This window comes from Pagrus major, chromosome 18 (genome assembly GCF_040436345.1).
Source record: "Pagrus major chromosome 18, Pma_NU_1.0".
NCBI classification, from domain to species: Eukaryota; Metazoa; Chordata; class Actinopteri; order Spariformes; family Sparidae; genus Pagrus; species Pagrus major.
The window spans coordinates 15,314,220-15,337,199 of NC_133232.1; the positions used below are offsets into that span (position 1 = coordinate 15,314,220).

Genomic DNA, 22,980 nt, shown 5'->3' on the forward strand with positions numbered 1-22,980 from the left:
GTCTCCGTGTGCCATTAAAAAAGTGATTATGCTTAGCTGTTATGGAAATATCACAGGGGAGGGAAAGTCTGCTGTGCGCTCTGCTGTGATTAGTTGTTAATATAAGCTTATAAGTTAACAGTTTGAGTCAGGCACAGACACTGTACAACATGTAATTCAAGTGTAAACAGCCAGCAGTGGCGGTACTAATACATGGATTGTGATCTGTAGTTTCCCTGTAAACACACTCACTTTTTTGGCTGTCGCAGTCCCTCCTGAACAACCTGCTGCTGTGTTTTCTGGGAAAAGTACAGCTGGCAATCTGCTGTATCACCACCACTGCTGGCTGTTTGTAATACAAATCAGCCGCCAAAAAAACACAGACACAACCAGAGAATATTTGATTAGCACAAGTGCAGTGAGATACAGTTGAGTTCATCAATGCTGAAATCTCTGTCACAAACACTTTAACACTGCTGTGATTAGTTGTTTCAATGTGAGGTATCAACCAATCACAGCAGAGTGCACAGCAGGGTGTACCTCTTTGATCAAAAAATATTTAGCACTGAGCTTGTTCTACATTTGTGTGCTCTGATGTTATCACTGCATGGGTAAATTAATGAATTTTATATTATAACAAAAACAAAACACCCCCTTGAAAATATTAACAGCAACCTTAGTCACTTCATCCTGGCGCCAGGTCTTTCCCATAATCGACTTTTTCAAAACACAGATTCAATTTGTCAACAACACAGAGTAAATACAGTCAATTGTTCTCCAACTTCGACCACCAATGCATTGGATTTACAGCTCATAATCCGAAAAGATTTACCATTCAGAAAATGTAGCGTCATTTTTTGACTTGATTACATAGCGGCTAAGCCTAAAACTTGAAGCCACTGCATAGACATGCTTCCAAATGATGCACTCGCTGTCCTTAACCAACTGCTGTAATATCTTGTGAAAATAAAGAGTTGCAAGTCTTTGATGCCAAAAGTTTATTTCTCAACGTTACATTCTTCAGTGAAACATACAAGAATCCATAAATCTGTGTCCATAAACATCCAAAGAACAAAATTTCACCAATACTTGTACAGCATCTACCTAGCGTGACATGGCCAGGTGTTGCGGTCAAAAAACTATATGCCCTCCTCTGTCTAGCAACACCTATCCCTCAATGAATGGTTTCTACCTATATTGGCTGTGACCCATAAGAATGACACCTACTGGACCAATTAGCATCCCACATATATTTACTCTAAAAATAGGTCCTATAGCCACCCTCCAGTGTTTTTTGATATTTTTATGATATTTGATATTTTTGATGATGAGCCATAGTGTTTTTGTTTTTTGACTAATAACTTAATTTTGTGCTCAAAGTCACTCAGTTTAAGCTGTTGCTGATATGGGATAATGCTCTGAACACAGTCCCTGGAGCTATCTCTCCTACTCTTGACCACTCACACACTACGCTCTGCCCTTTTATTTAAAGGAGCCACACTGCTGTTATAACCTCTCTTGGAGGATGACGTATGACTCCCAGATTCGACTATTGTCATACGTCATCCTCCAAGAGGGGTTATAAACGCTGTGTGGCTCCTTTCAGAAACAGGGCAGTGCGTAGTGTTTGAGTGGTTAAGCAAGAGTAGGAGAGAGAGTGTTAGTGATCAGAGCAGAGGGGATAGTTCAGATGATTTAGAGAAGTTGTCTAGTGGCAATAAATGTACAGTACACGTTACAATTTGACCATGAATAAACACTAAACTCCTCAATACACAAGAAGAACTCTATAAAGCAGAGTGGGTTTTAACTGGACATTTGGACAGTTTTGCGACAGAGTGGCAAATATCAGACTGAAATACTGTGTGAACTAAACATTAAACACCATATTTGTCAAGCGTACTTGATCTTATCTTTATTATAATTTGTGCTTTAATAGTTGTTAGCTATTTTGAACAGACAACTGCATTAACTGCAAAGAGCGTCTGATCACATGCTTTAAACTATCTTTCTCTTTAAAGAAGAAGAAGCCTTGAATCCATCATGTACTGGGCTGCTGTGTGGTCATGCAAGGTCACAACATCAAAAGTCAGTAGAGCTGGTTGCAAAACAGTCCGACAGTACTTCTCAAATTGTCTGTAAATGTGTGTTTGCATGAAGGGTTTTAAGATTCCTTGGAGGGTTTTGGGGTTTTAGGTTTATTTCCTCTGTGTCTTTCTGCCATGATTAGTGTGTAAGTGTTTTTATTTGAGGAAAAAATACAACCAGGATTTTTCAGGATGTGAATGCTGGATTTCAAAGGCTGCCATCTTAGACTCACACTCTTAATGCCGTAACCAGTTGCTAATTACTTGGATCCTTACAGTGTATGGTGAACAACAAAGTTGTGAGTTGGATATTAAAAAATAACTTTTTTTCCCTGGAAAATGACAGACAGACATGATTTCATGTTCGAAACAGGTGATGGGTGGATAGCTGGAAGCCATTATAAACACAGAGGAGGTTGAAGCGCACTTCCAGCAGGCCTTCACTGTGCCAGTTTGTCCTCTGCGCCAGCACAGCACTTCTACTGAGGCTTTAAATGTCATTATTCATGTTGACTTGATCAAATGTTTTCGTTCAAGCCAGCAGTTATTTTCTGATGTGATGTTTTAAAATTAATAAAATTACATTTTTAAATAAAAGTTGTGGATAGAACAACTGAGATTTTTACATTATCTGATAATGCTATAAATTCTCCTTTCATCTTTCAAATTATAATAAACTTCTGCGTTGCCAATCCCTGCGGCACACTACTGTCAAAAAGGTGTACAGTGATATGGAGACAATAACAGTGAAGGATGATGTGATGTCTAGCAGTTGATAGCATTATGGCAGCTATGTACTGACAAGACACTGCAGCAGCTCTGCAACTGACCTCAGTTTGATTTCCAATAAAGTCGATCATAAAATGCATGAAACTGAGTAGTGAAAAGAGGCTTTAAATGAACTTACTCTATGAGGACAGTAAAAGCAAACAGGCAATGTCATGGTCTGACCGTGGCAGTCAGGATTCTTGCTGTGTTTTTGTGTTTTCCCCCGTCTGTCTTCCCCCTCCCTTTTTCCTCACCTGCTCATGTTTACCTGTGGTTCTGGACCTGTGGGCATGGCAGCAGTGTCAGCAGTAGCAGAGAGGCGCACCTGCAAATCATTCCACCCATCATCCCCTGCTATATAACCCTGGTCTCATCTCTACTCCGGCGCCAGATTGTTCCGCCAGTTCCGTTGATTATATCGTGTGCCTCTAATCATCGTGTTAGCTAGTATTTTCCTAGAGTTGATGTTTGTTCCACAGATCCCTTTGTGTTTTTTTTTCTCTGTGAGATCCGTCTCATGAGATTGTGTTTTTTCTACTTCGTGTGCAGAAATCTCCAGCGCCTCTCCACTCCGGGTTCCAGAGTTCCACCTGTGCAGCTCCCTGCCTGCCTGCCTGCCTGCAAGCCTGCTGACCAGCCAAGCTCATCCACTACGTCCCCCTCCACAAACCCTCTGAACTCGAATAAATTCCTTTGCACCTTGACCACTGCCTCCACTCTCTTGGATCCAGACAGAAAGACCAGACATAACTGAACAATCTGGCCAATATGGACCCAGCGGAGACCGAGCATCTGCGTCACGCCCTCACCTCCCAAGGAGTCATGGTTGGATGCCCTTCGAGGTTTGACCACCAGCGTGATGCAACTAGGAGGCCGCATGGACCAGGTGTGCTCCCAGTTGTCTCTTGTCACTGCGGATGCAAGCCCCGCACCTCCACCTGCTGCATCCTCATCTGCTTCTGTGGCTGTCCCCGCTTCCTCATGTGAGCCATACATCCCCATCCCAGCTAGATATTCTGGTGAGTTAGGTGGGTGTGAAGGGTTTTTACATCAGTGCTCACTAGTTTTCAATCAGCAACCCAACACTTATTGTACTGACAGAGCCAAAATAGCATTTATTAAAGCTGCAGTCTGGAGTTTTGAGAAAAGAGTGGACTAAGTCAGAATATTTGAATGATTCAGCTCCCAGGTCCCTCCTTCCTCTCTGCTGTGCTGCAGCCCTGCCTTCAAAGCCCCTCCCCACAGAGGAGCCTGCTGTGCACGAGCACGCTTGTAACGATTAGTGATGGTATACTCGATTCCTTTTACTGACTCAAGTTTGTATGAGTCACTCACTAAAGTGAATCAGGTTTTCGAGTCACTTGAGTCAGTCACCCAGAGTGTGCGCCACGGAATGCAAGTTTCTCAGGTAAGGGAGGGGCTCTACGAGCTGGGAGGGAGAGCGAGTTAGCTGTGAACTACGAGTTGCAGCTACCGAGTCCTGAACGGTGCGGAGCAATGAGTTTCACGGTTAAGGGAGGGAAGAATCTCGAGTTTTGAACGATTCATTCATGACGCACATCACTAGTAACGACGGTAACGGAGGACGCGAGATAATCAAGATGGCGCATTAAACAAACAAAACAAAACAAACACTCTCGTAAATAAGTACAACAGTGATTATGAGTTCATTTAGCGGAGTGAGCAAAAGCACACATAAACCGGGGAGAAAACCCGCTAACGAAAACTAATGTTCAGGTTAAAATAGCTTGCACATCGGGTTGAATGCTCATTGCTTTGTTAGGGCATTGGCAACAAAATACGCCCTGATTGTTCTTTTTCTGAATAATACAGCTAAATTACAATGATGAGTGCCTCAGGCGAGTCACTGTAGATATCCAGAGCAACAAACATTATTCCTCACATTGCTGTATGAAGAGTTACGAAGTAATCATTCAGGTAATCATCATCACCATGCTGTCTTTCTGGAGCATTAGTAACTTTATTTCTCTAAACTAATTCAACCACTTCAGAGCGTACTGAACACAAATTAATGTTATAACTGCCCGGTCACTTGAAAGACACTTTTGCTAACCAGTAGCCATACAGACAAAGCTAAACACCAGAGTTAGCATACAAGCTAACAAGCTAGATTTAGCAACAAGCTACGTAGCTTGACTGCAACATCGGCGATGTGCGCTATTGTGAGTATTACTGTAACCACCGCCACCATAGCCTTGTGGTTAAAACATAGAATGAAACATATATCAAGCAATGGTACTTACTTGTCCAGCGGAAAAGCGGCTAACTCTGCGTCGCTCTTCAGTCTTTGCAAACCCATAATCTAAGCTGCAGCGCCTGGTACAGACTGCTATGAAGGTGATGGGGAGGACTGAAAAGCTCCCCCTTCAGTCCATCTATGAGCAGTCTGTACTCAGGCAGGCACGAAGGGTATTGTCGGACCCGTCCCACATCCTTCAAACGGAATACGAGCTCTTGCCTTCTGGCAGAAGGTACAGAATCCCAAAATGCAAATTAAACCGTTTTAAATACTCTTTCGTACCCACCTCCATCAAAATCCTAAATAGATCCGTACGCTGAGGCCTGGGAAGTGTGCAATAACTTGGTGTTCTGTTTGTTTTGTTTTTATTTGTGTTAATCTTTCATTGGATGTCATGAGTGTGTATGTAGCCTACGTGTACGTCTTTAGCCGTCATGTGTATTTTTTTTTCTTTCTTTATTTTTATGTGTATTTATTGTCTGTAAGGGCAGCTACTACTATGCACTTTGAGTCCATGACAAATTTCCCCTAGGGGACAATAAAGTATATTCTATTCTATTCAAACCCGCAGCTCCCTCCACCTCTGAAAAGACGCTCCGATGTTCATCCTACTTTTATTTTGGGCACGGTCCCCTTCTTTCCTTTTACAACGTTTTTGTTCGTCAGCCTTCTTATTTTTTCCCTGTGATGTGGGCAATGGTGGAGCCAACCGTGGGATAGGCATTTTTCCGAGCTGTTTTCTCTCCGCCATTGTTCTCTGCCTTTGAGCCTGTGGTATCAGACCAGGTAAGAGCAGGCACTGCGCCTGCGTGGGGGAGGGTGGCTGCTAGCAGCGTATGCACGAGAGTGATTGACACCTGGCTCACACTCTCCTTGGCTCTAATTGGTTGTATTCAGCCGGGAGCGGTAGATTCTTGCAAATCAAATTACAGCCACTGGGTGGGCCCACAGACAGTGGATTTTTACACAGCTGACCTGTATCATACTTCTACTGTCAGATCATAATGACAATTTTAGCGAATATAACCAAAAAACAGACTATAGCTTTAAGAGTCTACTGTGTGATAGGGCCTCTCAGTAGGCAGTAGCAGTGTCTAGATCCCAGGCTCCTTTCCTCCAGTCTTATCCTCTATTTTCAGCAGAACTGCTTAAGATATTTGACTTTCTGGTGCAGGGCCAGGAGGTGTCTAATTGCCTACTTTCACTCAAACAGGGAAGATACTCAGTGGCTGACTTTCCAGTCGATTTTAGGATCGTAGTGCCTGAGAGTGGGTGGGATGAGACCGGCTTAAGGGGAATTTTTCTACACAGTCTGACAGATAACATACAGGACAAGTTAGCGGCCCGTGACGAAACTGCCTCCCTTGAGGAGCTTATCTCACTAGCTATTAGGTTGGACAATACGTTAAGAGAGAGACGCAGGAAGAGGGCTGTTAGCATAGCCACAGCTATTCCCCAGCCCAGAAGACTGGTGTCAGCTAGTACCTTTGACCCATCTCCACCCCCTCCTGTGTCATCGGAGGAACCGATGCAGCTTGGTCGGATGTGCCTTACCCCAGCGGAGCACCAGAGCAGGTTCCAGGAGGGACTGTGTCTCTACTGTGGGAGGACCGGCCACGTCATTTCCTGCTGTCCTCTGCGGCCAAAAGAGCAGGTTCATCACGTCATGGAGGGGCGTTGATGAGTCGAACTATCACCACCAGTACCTCCTCCTCTCGTATCCAGCTCCAGGGGACGCTCTCATGGCCTCAACAATCTTTACCTCTGCAAGTACTCTTTGATTCGGGCACAGATGACAGTTTTATATACTCAGACATTGTAACCCAGGCCCATATCCCCACACTCACCCTTTCATCTCCAAAGGATGTCTCCACTCTGGACGGCAGACTCTTAGCGCAGGTAACTCAACGAACAATCCCACACACCCCACTTCGCCTCAATCCCCCCGATACTGGGGCTTCCATGGTGAAAACGGCATAATCCACACATTGACTGGTCCGGTTCCAGAGTTGTGAATTGGAGTGTTCACTGTCATTCCCATTGCCTGCACTCTTCTGCCCCCCTTCTGTAACCCCTCGACACCTGTCATTCCAAAACCCAGTGACCTCTCTTCAGTCCCCCCGGTCTATCATGACCTCAGCGATGTGTTCAGCAAGGATCGAGCCCTTTCATTACCTCCTCACCGACCATATGACTGTGCTATTGACCTGCTACCTGGTGCCACTCTGCCTTTGAGTCGGATATACAACATCACTTGCCCAGAACGAGATGCCATGGAGGCCTACATCCCTGACTGCCTCGCCTCCGGACTCATCCACCCATCCTCCTCGCCAGTAGGGGTGGGATTCTTCTTGGTGGCAAAGAAGGATGGCTCTCTCCGTCCCTGCATTGACTATCAAGGCTTAAATGACATTACCATTAAAAACAAATATCCTCTGCCCCTCATCGACTCTGCCTTCGGACCTCTCCATCAAGCCGCTGTCTTCGCTAAATTAGACCTTCGTAACGCATATCACTTGGTGCGAATTCCATTTTGAATACCTGGTCATGCCCTTCGGCCTCACCAATGTGCCAGCTGTGTTCCAGAACCTGGTCAACGACGTCCTCTGCGACATGTTGAACCTCTTCGTGTTCGTTTACTTGGATGACATCCTCATCTTCTCCTGGAGCCAGGAGGAGCACGTTCAACATGTCCGGTTGGTGTTCCAACGTCTACTGGAAAACAGATTGTACGTGAAGGCAGAGAAGTGCAAGTTTCATACGACGTCAGTGGATTTCCTCGGTTTCATTATCGAACTTGGACAAGTGAGGATGGACCCCTTGAAGGTGCTGGCGGTGACTGACTGGCCGGTGCTGGAGAGCCGTAAGCACCTGCAACGTTTCCTGGGTTTCGCCAATTTTCATAGACGATTCATTCGTGATTACAGCCAGGTGGCTGCCCCTCTCACCCAGCTCACTTCGACCAAGCTCCCTTATCTGTGGTCACCCGAAGCTTACGAGGCTTTTGGCCGGCTTAAGACACTATTCACCACCCGGACCCAAGCATCCAGTCCGTGGTGAAGGTTGACTCCTCCGACACTGGCCGTGTTATCACAGTGTTTGCCGGCCGACCAGAAGCTACACCCCTGCGCCTTCTTCTCTCGTCGTCTCTCCCCAGCCGAGAGGAATTATGATGTAGGCAACCGGGAGCTGCTAGCCGCCATCCTCTCCCTTCAAGAATGGAGACACTGGTTGGAGGGAGCGGCGCATCCTTTCCTGGTATGGACCGATCATAAAAACCTGGCATACCTGCGCTCAGCCAAACAACGCTCTCTCTCACCAGTTCTCTATCTCTGAGGAGGAGACCCCTGAGGAACTTGGCTGTGTCCAAATTCAGGGGCTGCAGCCTTCAAGGACGCGGCCTTTGTGGCCCACGGAGGCCGGGTCCTTCGGAGAGACCTTGAAGGCCGCGTCCACCGTTGTTAAATGGGACGGTCCAGCCTTCGGAGTATTTCCTGGTTGCGTCACCAGGTGTTCATGCATTAAAGTCTGTTTTGGTTCAAATCTATGAAACGTGTACATTTATTTATGTGTGAACAATGTGTCAAATCTAAATTGAATTATCAACATTACAAAATAAACATTAACCCATTGGTGAATAACAACTATATTTACCATAGCAGTACCAGCGTCACGTATTTTAACTGAAAGTTAAACTTTGGAGGTTTTATAGTCTCTTGAAGTTTAACATATCTGGCGTTGGATGTTCAAATGAGTAAAAACCGAGTATAAACCCATTACTTAAATTTAAATGTCATGTCTGCGCCACTTGATGTCGCCATTTTCTCTTGCTTCCTCTTCTGTTTCGGGACTGAGCAGCGGTGCGCAAAGGATTTTGGGATATGTGAGGCCGCGAAGGATAGTAGCGGTGCGTCCTCCTAAACGAGGGTGGGGAAGGCTGCATTTGTGGGCTGCATGTGGAGCAGCCTTCGAATTTGGACAGCCTTCGCGCAGCGTTGTGACGTAATTGGCCTTCAAATGCGCCCTTCGTGGGCTGCAGCCCCTGAATTTGGACACAGCCATTCTCTCTCCCCGATGTGTTGTGGCTGCAGCTAGGTGTGACGTGAAGCGCTCCGTCCTGGCGGCACAGCACTCTCATCCTCCCCCAAGTGACTGTCCCCCTGGCCGTGTGTTTGTTTTGGATTCAACCAGGTCTCAAGTGCTCCAGTGGGGCCATTACTCGAAGCTGGCCTGCCATCCGGGTTTTCAGAGGACCCTGTCCTTCATCAGGCATCATTTCTGGTGGCCGGTGATCTACTCAGACACCAAGGAGTTTGTCTCTGTCTGCGCACGCGACAAGGCCTCTCATAGCGCCCCTGCCGGCCTGTTACGGACCCTGGTCCCACATCGCCCTGGACTTTGTCACAGGTCTGCCGCCCTCCGAAGGTAACACCGTCATACTCACCATTATTGACAGATTTTCTAAAGCCATTTAGAAGCCATTTTGCATTTTGTCCCCCTGTCCAAACTCCCGTCCACCCTGGAGACCGCCAACCTCCTCGTCCTACACATTTTCAAAACCCAAAACCCTAATTCAACCCGGACAGACATCGCTCGCCAGCTCCTGCGTATGTCCCGGGTCAGAAGGTGTGGCTTTCCACGAAGGATCTCCCTCTCCAGACGGACTCTCGAAAGAACAGACATAACAGGCAACAACCAACCCAGTAACAGGCATTCAGAGTAACTTTAACAGCTATAAAGAAATAGGCAATCTTGCTGATGGTCTTGTTTGCTTAAGTAGCTCATATAGAGACATCAGAATTAAAATGTTTGTTTGCTTTAAAAAGATTTGCTTGTAGTGAAAAACCATCAGACAATAATCAAGCGACTCTTCAGATCCACTCAGCCTTACGCAATGTTTTTGCATCGTTTTCCTTTTTGTTTTGGTTCCACAACTTTACTGATGGTTCACTTGCAGTGCAATGGAAGATTAAACTAAAATTTTACCCACTATTCAGAGGAAAACAGACCAGAAAGGAGAGTTGATATTGGATCCATATTTGTCGGATGGCCAGAAACTCGACTGCAAATACATACTTACATCCATGTCTTTTGGGTGTGTAAATAGGTAACTGTTTGTCAACATGCTCACCATAGCAACCTCATCAAAGAAAATTAATCAATGTAGTTTAAATATAACAAGTTGCTAGAATAAAATGTTGGCAGTTTACATGACTGCAAAATACGGATAGTTGAAATGTGTATGTGTCATAAATAACATATCGACATGTCTACAATACGTGTAACATAACATTCATATTATATTACATTAATTCATGTCAAGATGAGGAGGGGATGGTGGTGGCGTTACAGCTAGGCGAGAAGGCTGCCAAGCCAGGGACCACTGTCTGTGACAGTGTTTAAATATTTGTAAGTGTGAACCCATTAGATATTTAGAAAGAGATGGCAAGGCATCTCCAGCCACATCTTTGGTGACCAAACCAGGTATTTTAAGCCAAAACATGATCTTTCCCTAACCCTTATCAAGTGGTCTTTGTGCCTAAACCTAGAACATAACCACAATGCTGTCATAACATTAAATTAAGAATAGAACCTTAAGACACATAAAGTTGCAACATTAAGAAATGTAAAACTTCAACATATCTGCCAACATTTATTCTGGCAATTGGGCTGAATATTTGGTGTTTGTTGTACTCTACACAGTGCAGCAAAAGGCTCTTCAGTTTCTTGAATTTATGTTTGCATTATCTATTTGTTTTTTTTCACTGCATGAACCTCAAAATTGAAATTTAAAGTTGTTTACCATCTCTCCCTCTGGAGTTTTTACCCTTCTAAATGTATATAAATAGCTTGCCTTTAACCAGACTGATATCATGTTATTGGGGAGCGTGGGGAAAATCCAGCCACAGGGAGGCTGGTGACACTGACTACAAGTGAATATCACACTCACTATTTACTTGTTATGGTAACAGCGCTGTCTTTACAAGCCAGACAGCTTCATCAACATGGCTCATATCTCTCCATCTGCTTCCTCTAACATCTTTCCATCTCTCCCGTCTCCATCTCTTCGTCATACCATCTCAGTGTTGTCTATCCTGGCCACCAATGTGTCTGCCTCACACTGTCATTCTTCTCTCTTTCTTTTTATGCATCTTAGAGGTGGCCTGCTTGAGTCATTTCTCTATAAAGAAGTCTGCTGTGTGTGACTGATGTGACTCTGACGCCAGGCCAAGATTCCACAGTTAAGGAGGAACTGTAAAAAATAAGAATAAAAAAACAGATCTTGGAATATGAACATAGACACTTTTTCCTTTATAGCTCCATATTCATCATCTTTTCCGCTTCCTCTTTCTTTCGTCATTCTAATTAATATTTTCCTTCTTTTTATTTTTATCTCTTTTTTTATTTGTATCCATGCCAAAATAGCTAATGAAATGACTTGGAGAACATCAGGCAACATCTGTGCAAAAAATATAGACTCTACCAGTAAAGGAATCCATGTCAGGAATGAATTAGGTCTACTTTCATCTTGTTCCCCACATTGTGTGCCTCTATACATGTAAAACTGACTTTCACAAGAGCACAGCTGTAAGTACAGTACAAAAACAAATAGTATGTTACTCTGACAAGACAGTATTTACCATTGATTCCTCCCTTCTGACTGAAACTAGCTCACAAGCTCCGCAACACATGTATATGACACTGGCTGAGAGGAGGCATTAGTCTGCTCCAAATCATTTTCACAGGCTCTTAATTAGAAACAAATGATGTGCCACTGTCTCTCAGAGTGAGAGGGATCATCTCTGATCAGTTGTTATGTTCTTGGCACAGTGTTTGATAAAGGAAATTAAAACGAAATTCTAACGGTTACGTATCTCATGATATGATGCTACTGTTAAATTAAAGAACTCCTACAATTGCATTTAATGTAAATCCAATATATATATGTTAACCAGAACAGAGTACAAAACTGACACAATAAACACAAATAACCACCGGACAACGCAGCAGGTGCAAAAAGCAACATACAGAAATTCAATAGATGCCACTTTCTGCCCTAATATAACCACTTCACCTCTATGTGCCATTGTGCTGCTCAAAGTTTTCCAACATTTTGAGCTAAAATAACCTTTACAGTCACAACTGTGACAGAAAATGCCAGAAACAGCAGAAAGTCCTCACATATCTCTCTAAAGGTAGAAGTTCACAAGCAATGTAGCAAATATAGAAATCAGTGTTGGAGGATCCACTGTGAGCATTTTAGCATAGTCAATAAGCACACACCTGTTGGTCATGTAACAAAATGGATGTGTTTGATTTGGATTACTTAGTGTGTTCACCAGGTGGTGCATTAAATCTGTGACTGATGACAGTAGATGCAGAGTCCTGGATGCTAGGTCCTCCGGTGCTGGCCTTTTAACGATACCACAAGTTAGAACTAGAACACACGGGGAGGCGGCATTCAGTTATTATGGCCCCCGATTGTGGAACAGCCTCCCGGAGAACCTCAGGGCCGCAGAGAATGTTGATGTTTTTAAAAAGAGGCTCAAGACCCATCTTTTTAATCAGGCATTTAATTGAGCTCATTTAACTCTTTCTAATTACCGGCATTTTTTATTATTTATTTATTTATTTATTTATTTATTTATTATTATTATTCTATTTTATATTAATTCTTAGTTAAGCCAATCCTGTTTTATTACTTACTTGTTTTATCTCAATGTTTTATTTCAATGTTTTAGTCGTTATTTATGGTCTATTTTATACATTATATTGTTCTATTCCCTCAGTTTTAGCTTCTATACCTTTTATCTTATTTTACTGTTTTAGCCCCTCGATTCTCCAGTGTTTCCTCCTGGGGGCCTACCACACCGGGAGTTGCTTCTGGTCCACCGTTGGGGGTGCTGTCCCGAGGACGGCCCTGGCCGGAGTGGCGGGAGAGCTTTACGCCTTGGTGTGGAGCCTCCTGTCTACCTGGGCTGGGGCGGTCCTTTTGGTGGCGCCCCTGCAGTCATGGACCTTGATTCCTCTCGGTGTGCACGGCCCCCAAAGGTAGCTGTTCCTCACCTCTGATCTTTGTGCCGAGCCATGTCTCCTTAGCAATAACTAGTGTATGTCTGTGGGTGTGTGTATGTTTGTGTGTGTGGGGGTGTATGTATGTCAGTATGTCTATGTATGTACGTGAGTGTGTATGTAACTGTGTATTTGTGTGTATGTTTATGGGTGTGGGAGGCTTGGGGTTTTTATGATGTTGTCTTGCTCTGTTTGTTTGTTTTTATCCTCTGTGAGGCACTTTGTGCTGCAAAACTGCATGAAAAGTGCCATATAAATAAAGATTGATTTGATTTGATTGATTTGATAAATAGAATTGGTTGCCAAATTCTTTGAGGTGTTGCCTTCACTTGCCAGATGCAATTGCAATCAAATTTAGGCAGGGGTGGAAGCATCAGATTACAAGTTGTGTCTCCTATTTTTATAATTTTTAAAGACCAGGCAAAAAAAGGTTGAATTTAACCTCTTTATTTTGGTTTTAAAACCACTTACAATTTAACCACCACAAGTCAAAATCTATCTTGACACAAGGAAAACCCCACAAATAAAATTATATATACATCTACAATTACATATACAAATAAATATGCTGCCATACCGGTGAGCTGACCTACACTTTTTTATTCACAATTTCCTCTCCGTCAGCACTCATTTCCTCACTCTGGTGTAAAAGGGTTTTTCTCTCAGTTGGTTTGTAAAACACTTAGCCAGCAGCGGAGATGGTGCGGTCGATTGTGAGCCATAGCTGCCCCAGTTATCGCACCGACCACTTTTGCTATAGATGTGTTTATGGGTAATACACATCACTATCGTTTTATTGCCCAGGCCTAATTTTGTCACAGCTGACATCTAGGGACAAAGGCACCATGTTTGTTGAATAAGAAAGCAGAAACTGGGAAATCTTAAAACATTGTGCCATAACAGTGGTGTCTCTAAACTGGACACAACTATGAATCACACTACAAACAACATAGGTAAACACAATCGCTGATCACCCATTCCATCATCTCATCACACTGAGACAGTGATCATACAGTACACATCTCCCTATCTGATTAACTTCTGACAGGTTTCCACTGAGCTTTCCATCAAAACCAACAATCCCTGTTAGTGTTTGCTGCTGTGGGATCACAAAGTTCACTCCCTCATGGTGATATTTGTAGCACATGTTTGGATGCACAAACACACTCACCCACTCGAGAATCCACTACTGTGACTCTCAAGCAGTAAACCACATGCACAAACACCATTATAGGCACGTCACAAGAATGTAATGCTGGGGGAGAACAATGTGAGGCATTTGTAAAGGAGTAAGACATGGCAGCGCTCCAATAAACAAACAAGGACTTCCTGCTGCATGTGTCCTCAATGGGAGGAAGGAACCACGACCCTTACCCTAAGGGCTCTCTCTCTCTCTCTGTGTGTGTGTGTGTGTGTGTGTGTGTGTGTGTGTGTGTTGTGTGCATACACACACAGTGACAGATACTGACTGACAGACACAATAAATGCAGTGGGACTCATAATAACGCTGGTCTGTCCTGTCTCCAAATACTACTTTGTAGCTCAAGACATGATAGTCTGATAGTCCCTGTAGTTTCAACAGGGAGATACAAATGCAGAGAATTCACTACTTAGTCTAAGTAAACAAAATAAACTCATAAAATGTCAAGAAAGCAACTATTTTTTACTTATATTCCTAACTAAACATAAAATGCACCTTCTGAATTCAAGTATCTCTCTTTTACTGAACTAAGACAAACGTAATTGCGTTGCTAATTTATCATAAAACACACTTCAGTTCTAATTAAACAAAATAAAACTCATCAAAACGGACTTCTGCCATGATCCAAAGTTGCGGTCCAGGCATCTGCTAGGGCCACTTAGCTCCATGGCTAAGCTTAAGAGCAACTTCAGCAGTAGACTTCAACCCCGTTGCCTAAAGGAACGGCACAGGAAATCATTCCTACCTGGTGCCATCAGACTTTACAACGCTCACTCCAAAACACACAAATAATCTTAAATTATTATTACTGTAGTGAAATTATTATTACTGTAAATGAAACTGCACCTTATCCTCTTGCACCTTATGTTCCACTTACCTTTACTCCTCGATACCTCAGCATTTTATTTTATTTACCTCAGTATTTTATTTTATTTTATTTTATAACTACTTAAGCATTTTATTGTATATGGTACTTTATTGTTTCTTATTTTTTCTATATTTGCCCTTTTATTTTGATTGTATTTGTACTTGAATGTACCAGCTGTTATGATAACCTAATTTCCCCTCGGGGATTAATAAAGTTATCCATCCATCCATCCATCTATAGTTATCTGAATACAATGGAGGTGACTGGGATTGGATTAGTCAGGCTCATAGCACGGACCATTTACATTTAAAATTCTCAAAACCCAACTTCAGGAAATAGAAAACAGCTCATCCAATTGAAGAATAGACTGTTTGCAGTATATATTTGTTCAGCAGATAAAAGTTGCAGTTTGGTCTGAGGGGCAGGAAGAAGAGGCATCAAGTCTGATGTAATAATACTGTAACATAAGAAGAGAAAAAATGAGCTTCCCCACAGCTGCAGGCTCAGCCTACCTCACTGTCATTCGCTACAGAGGTCTTCTGTGTCCATGAGGCCTGTTCACCATGTGCCGTAGATGTTTCAGATTTGTGTTAAACACAGACAGGAAACCATATGTCTGAGCTATCCAGTGTGGCTGCTCTACACAACCACACAGTAACGCATTTGTACACACATGCACAGGCAAAGACAGACATCCAATTTTTCTTCTCAGCGCAGTGAGAGGTTGCAGCCAAACACAGCACAGAAGACATCGAACTGTGACCACACTGAGGATTCCCCCAACCTTGTTTACGTGTGATGCAAACACCACGTTTCCAACTCCTGTTTGTGATGACGATGCAATCTCCATACAGACAGTAGCAACCACAATGGGGCCTAAAACACCACCCACAAGCCTGTGGTAACCACAGACCTTATTTCAGTCATTATAACTAAAAATCAATTCAAAAACCTCATATAGACTTAAAGACTACGCAACCGGATGTGCAAGAATGCTAACCAATTTCTGGGTTTAGGACTGAAAAATCACCACTCTACTGACAAGCAGGCAGAGATGGGCGAAAAACCCCAGTGAGCAGACAGAGCTGCTTTATGAAGGTAAGGCACCAGGTATTTCCAAAGTTTAAAAAACATCACAATCGGGACATCCGGTTGTGGCGGCCACCTAGGAAGACATGCCTCGCGCTGCTCTGCCTTAGCTACTATAATAATTTCTATAATTTCTCTCTGACTATCGTGTTTGCGGTGAAACACAGAAAGTTAATGAGGACATGGCAGAGGACGAGGCCAGCAGAGGGGAGACACTCGGAGGTTTGAAGGCGGATGCAATACTGGATGCTATAAGCACCATGAAAGCTGAGTTTTCATCAAGATTTGATGGAGTTATGGTATACTAAACACCACAATGTCTTTCAGTTGTGACAAGCAGGCCCAGTTTTCCAGTTACACTGCTAATAATGCCCAACTAATGCACTTTGTTGTAACATTAGTGAAAATGTTAGCCTGTCTGAAAGCGACAGCTTGCCTGTATGAGTTGGTGTTTTTACATGATACATGTAACGTTAGCCGATAATAACATTCTAATGTCGAGTCTCTCAGAGCTTATTTGACTGCATTAGTAACCGTCATCAAGTTTATCAACTGTTCCAGTATTTAGCAAGTTGATTCGCAAAACGTATTTCTTTGCACTTACCTGGGCCTGTCATACTCTCAGTCTCAACAAATGAACTGTAGAAACATTATTAAAGTGTGTCCTGAAGCTGTCTGACTCTTTCTTGTTACATTAGAGAGTGCAGTTCTGCGGGATATTGTTGTTTGAGGTTTTATACATAATGAAACTGCATCTAAGGTCTCTGTTAAGGCCAGTGGTGAAATTATTAACCACATTTACTTGAGTAGGCTAATGTACAAGTACAATTTTGAGGCACTTGACTGGTACTTCAGTTGAGCATTTGCATTTTCTGATACTTTATACTTCTACTCTGCAACATTATGGAGGCAATTATACTTTTAACATCACCAATTTTATTTAATGACTTAGGTTACTGATTACTTTGCTGATTCAGATTATTACTAGAACATAAAAATCCTTTCCTGTAAACTCTGTTACTTTTCAACACCTAATGGAAATATTTTGCTATTTAGCAGCTAAGAGCTCCATTAAGTTCACCAGCTAGCTACTAACTGCTAGGCAGGCAATGTAGCGTGCATTTATCAGAGTTTTTACCACTACAGACATCTGCCTGCTGATAACAAAGTTGATCAGAGCAGAGACAAAATAACCAAAACGGTAAAGTGCTGTAAAACTAATGAGTTGAAAGATGCGACTATGCTCCATAGAGCTGCAGGCAACTGCATAGATAACTCTGTGGTTCATTGCTACAAGTTACCCCTTTTACATTACACATTTCTTTGATCCATGGTTAAAATAAATGTAGGCAGCTTTAAAAAAGGTGCAGTATGTAAGAATTGGCCTGTCAAATTCTTACACCAAACAAAGATTGGACAGCATATCACCAAATTAACCAGTAACTGCTGCCCGCTGTAGCTGTCATCAGCTAGTTTGCTCAGTTTGCTGTGCAACGAACGGTCCTATTAGCTGACTCTGCCTGGGCTGGGAGCTTGGAACACCAAGGCAGTGTTGGTGGTTACATCCAGGAGCTTTGGATTGCCAGGAGGAGGAGGACTGGGCCCTCAGTGGGGAATACTGGCAGGGAATTACACTGAATTGGCACCAGAACCTGAGCCAGGCAGGTGGGCAACAAAACCAGGTTTAGCAGCCTCTCAGTGAACACAGCCTCCAAGACTCTGACTCAAGAGACAACAAGGACACGCTGGGTTCAGTCAGCACCCTCCACCTAAGGCTTGAGCTTTACTATCAGGCTACCGCCCAACATCAAAACTGTTTTTTGTTTAGTTAATAGTTGAATGTTTCAAACCAAAATTCTTACATATTGCACATTTAAATTCATTAGAGTGTGTTGGTTTCATGTACTCACTGGGAGAAAATAACAACATGTCGTTACACTCTTCCTCGCCAGTACAGGAGCAGAGGTGAACCATCCCACTCGTTGTGTTCTTCTCCTTCATCACACAGGTAGAGCTGTTGTAGTCATCCACCATAATGCCATACAGTGGCTTGGACGGGTCATGACAGAGAGATTCGATGGAAAAGTCTGTCTCATTCTTTCTCCTAAGAGAGAGACAGACAGAAAGTAAAAACAATTCACATTAGTAGGTATCTAGTTTTCTAGTAAATCATGTCTAACAGATAAAGGCAGGTTTCTTGTCTCAAGTACCTACCAGATAGCGACACAGACCTCGCTGGGGTCCACACAGATGGATGTGATGGAGCAGTTGGACAAGCAAGTCCCTGTACCACTACATGAGGACAGCTCCAGATCACAGAACTTACACAACTGCCTCATTTGGTAAACAAGGGGCATACCTGCAGAACAAACACAAAAGTTCATCATGTTTCTGGCGAGTAGGTATCACACTAACATACACACTGCAATTTTTAATGCAAGTTTTTATGCTCTGGCTAGGAGCAGAAAACTGTTAATTGGTTAACTGTCCAATCAGATATCAGACATTTCCACAATGTTCCTGACGTACCTGCAGCTTTGCAGGGTATTTCCCTCCACCTCCTCAGTCAACTTCAGCATTAGCATCTGGTGTGATTTGAGAAGATTTTGTGTGTCACCATGTCCACCTCAGTTGAGCCCAGGTTAATTCTGCCTCTCAGTCCCTCTTTAGCCACATTTTCACCCTCCCAGGCCACTTTAGCGTTATTCTTCACCTGTCCACCAGATGCCCTCTGACTTTCCTACTTCCACTTCAGATCCTGTCACTCCCATCTGCCCTCCAATCACCTCATTACCCTCACAGGAGTTTCCCTGGCATTCTCCCAACCAGCACCTCATTCCCTCATTAGTCTGTATAGACTATACAGTACCAGCCCACAATCATTTTTTTTCTGCCAGTTCGTCAAAGTAGCTATGTGCCTTTTACCTTTGAGTTCCAGCCATCTGTATTTGTATATTTTCTGTTTCTGTTTTTTCCTGCTCGCTATATCTGCCTGCCTGTCAATTGCCTGCCTTCCTTGCCACTCAAGCTTGCACTGATTATTCCAAAGTATCACACGAGTGAATCACATGAATAACACCACCAAATTCAAATGCATATTCTGTTGACATAAAACTTGATGTGACATCTTTACTTCAGTCAAACTGATGCAAACACATTGACAACTTATCTTTGAAACATTTAAAAATGTTACATTTTGTAGCTCTGGTTTGGTCTCCACCAACTCCTGGAAAAAGTACCTGGCTCCTTAGCTGCTAAATACTCATCCCGAGCCCGAACATCAAAATGGCTAAATTACCACAAACAAAAAGGTAAGAGCTGTTAGCTTGTTAAGGTTCCTACAGTTAGTGCCAAGGTTAAGGTAACTTGCCATTTTTGGCAGGTAGGTTGCTAACTCTGATGTTGTTGTTGTTTCCCATAGCAACAGAGATTTTGAAAAGGATAACATGCAGGTGGTGGGAGGGAGGTCGAATAAAATAGACCTCAGATGGCAATTCAACCTACATCGTGAGACAGAATACAAGCCTCCAGCTCTGACATCCAAGTTATACACAAAGTTACTGTAAACCACATACTGTACAACACACAGTAGGTTATCAGCACAGGACAGCATTAGCTGTCTGAATTTAACCAGGTCATGACCACAAACAACTGTCAACAAAGACCAGGGCAACTTCTCCATTGGACTGCACTGCAATGTTGCCAGATAAAACCACCTCAAATGTGCTGTGATGGGCCTAAGGAAACCTTAGAGCCATACAAATATAGGCCACAACCACACTAAACGATTGGCACAGACAACCACTGCTGAATCAATAGGCAGCCTGTGTCAAGCTACAGCAATTTCTTAGTTCATACCACTTTAGATACATAGGATGGTCAGATAGGATGTGGAATGTTTTCTGATCTGTTGTGAATGCTGTAGATTTTCTGGAAGAGATGAAATAGACAAGTTTCCAAAATGTGAAGTCAAATCCATCAAACAAATGATTCAGAAGGTCTCCAAGAAGCACGACTAACATGGCTAATTATAAACACAGGCACAGACTTTATCAGTGGCAATGACTCCACATAGCCGTTTTTCTCATTTACTGGCAGTCTTCCATTTAAACAAGTTATAGATAAAAAAACATTCATAATCCTGAGCCTCATATTGAATGTAAAATCAGCCCTGAGACATGGCTGCATTGTTTGATATAATGTATGTGGAAGGCATTACGTGTGGTACATAGGTTTTGTGCTGCCTGGGCTGGCAATGCAATCATATCCCTGTCATGCCTGAGCCTCTCTGAAACCTGTTCAGACCTGCCTCTCTGACTGCAAGCCCCCTGACTGCTGGCCTAGGAGAGGCTCTGTAAGGGACACAGGTAAGTAATGTGTGTAATCTGAAGGTTACACAGCTTAACTGTGCCTTCTGTAAAATACATTTTTGAATCTATAAAAGAATGAAACGTTTTTCCCTGTGGCTTTTGTGTTCAAACAAAGCTGACTTAGAGGGTGGGATGGAAGCTCTGTGTGTAGTATGCAGGTGCTGTGGTGCAGCAGGGTGGTTCTGGAGATGGAGAACCCCTCCTTCATCTGTGAGGTCTGGGTTTAAGCCTCAGTGTTGCCAAGCATCTGCCCTGGTTCAGCTTCACTGAGCAGGACACTGAATTTCCTCCAGCTCTACACAATGTATATCAGATATATTTAACAGCAGTGAGGGCTTTCTAGCAACTGTTCCACTAGCTTCTTTATCTCAATGCAGTAATTTATTGAGAGTTTCTTTTCTTGGGCTTGGTGTTCCTGGGCTTTACTGTTGATTTTTTAAAATAAATGTGTCATGATCCAGTGTCTTGTTCTTGTTTTTCTTTTATTTTGCCTTTATTTGTAACAGTTGACTATAAATTGCGATTGTATAGACCCAGTAGTAGACCAAATATTGTCATTCAATTCATTATACTGTAACGACTTGGCATTATGGTTATGAGACTGTTATGTAATTCAATATACATTTTTGAGGACATTACAAGGTTTATTACGTGCACCTCACTGTAGCAGTGACACTGTTAGATATTGTGTACAGTCAGTAAATCATAAAATTCTTGCTCCAGGATCAGCTCTGGCTTTCACCCCCATGAAGAAATGAACAGGCCTGCAGAGCTGGAAGATCCTGCTGTATCAATTATTGGACCGAGTTACAGTGACAAGTAAGTCTAAAGTGGCTGAAGATCTCAGTCAGTTGTACTTCGTAAACCTTGTGCCCTGTGAAAACCATCTGGCTGTCTGTTGAACACGTTTTTCTCTGCAGTTCATGTTTCCACTATATGACAATATAAAATCATTAGTTTTATACACAACTGTTCCTTACTTTCTCCCTGAAAGAGGGCAGATAGTACTGACATCATCTGAGTGAAAAATTGAATAAATCCTGTCTGTAATATTAAAATTAAAGATCCTATTAATCATATCCTACATGTACAGAGGGCTTTACAAAAAACATTCAAAACACTACAGAGTCCACACTGTAAATCTGTTAGCCTGATCATATAACTGTTCACACTGTATAATAAACAGTACGGACATGTTCTAATAAAAACAATGTGTCTAAACTAAAGTAACTGTCCTGCCACACCGTTTTAGGACCAGATTTCAGTCTAGCCACCCCCAGTGATAAATTACCACCCTGCCCTTTATACTCATCTGCAGCTGGTCTCATCAACAATGACATCTTTGACCATCATCATGACATATATTCTCTATACTGTGAACTCTTGCACATCCCATGATGAAGAGGTTTGCACAAAATGGTACAGATATTTAAATCTAAAGAGAACACCTGGTTTGCCTAACTTAGTACATCAAAAAAGTGTTAGAAGGTAGTTACAGGAGTAGCTGTTGTCAAAGTTAAATGTTGCTTGTGATATTTGTTTTCCACTACCCTGGCAACCAGTTTGGAAAGTTAGCTGTCCCCCTACCATCACTGCTTAAAGTCCCTATTATATGTTGAGTCCTAGAGTTAACTGTTGGCCACACCTCAGCCCAGTTTTTTAGTCAGAAGTTGGATAATATAAATATTACAATTTGGTGAATCTGCACCATGTAAGCCATGTGGCATTAGCAAGTAGAAGTTCCTGTTTTCACTGTTACTATGGAAGGATACTTGAATTTCAAGCAATTTGATTGTCGAGAAAAGATGGAATGGACTATTCAAAATTTTTTTTGCTGATTTTAGTAAATGTCTACACTATTTAAGAGTTGAGTCCAAGCGAAAAGGAGGTGAAGTTTGCGTCAACACAATCAAAAGATAAACCAAAACAAAAGAAAGACAACACCTTAAATATCTCCATTTACTTACTTTTCTGGTTTGTGATCAAATAACAGCTCTGTTGATCTTAGATAGTTAGAGGCTACAGCTTTACACCCTTTACTTTGAAGTTCCAACAGAGTGTGCCAGTGCAGAAAGTTAAAGGGTAACTGTGCATGAAGGTCTGTGGTGGTATGTGGATCATTGTTCCAGCTGCTAAAGCACTCTGACTCTCTCTTTTATTGCCGCTGCACTTTTTCCTGCTGCTAGTCCATGTGTAAGAATCATAGTATGAAAACAGGAGTGTCTCAGTGCGTCACAGGAAAGTGGAGGAGGAAAGTGTCGACTGTCATTAAGCATGCTCTTGAT

The 22,980-nt window shown here is 42.7% G+C and overlaps 1 protein-coding gene across 1 annotated transcript in view; it reads right to left on the reverse strand.

The window, feature by feature from the left end:
- LOC141013740 (TGF-beta receptor type-2-like) overlaps positions 1-22,980 on the reverse strand; it is a 76,168-nt gene that overhangs the window by 46,787 nt on the left and 6,401 nt on the right. The window contains exons 2-3 of the mRNA XM_073487583.1: positions 18,540-18,684; positions 18,236-18,429 (exon numbers count right to left, since the gene is read on the reverse strand). Coding sequence (XP_073343684.1) covers positions 18,236-18,429; positions 18,540-18,684 — 339 coding nt within the window. The remainder of the gene's footprint in view (positions 1-18,235; positions 18,430-18,539; positions 18,685-22,980) is intronic.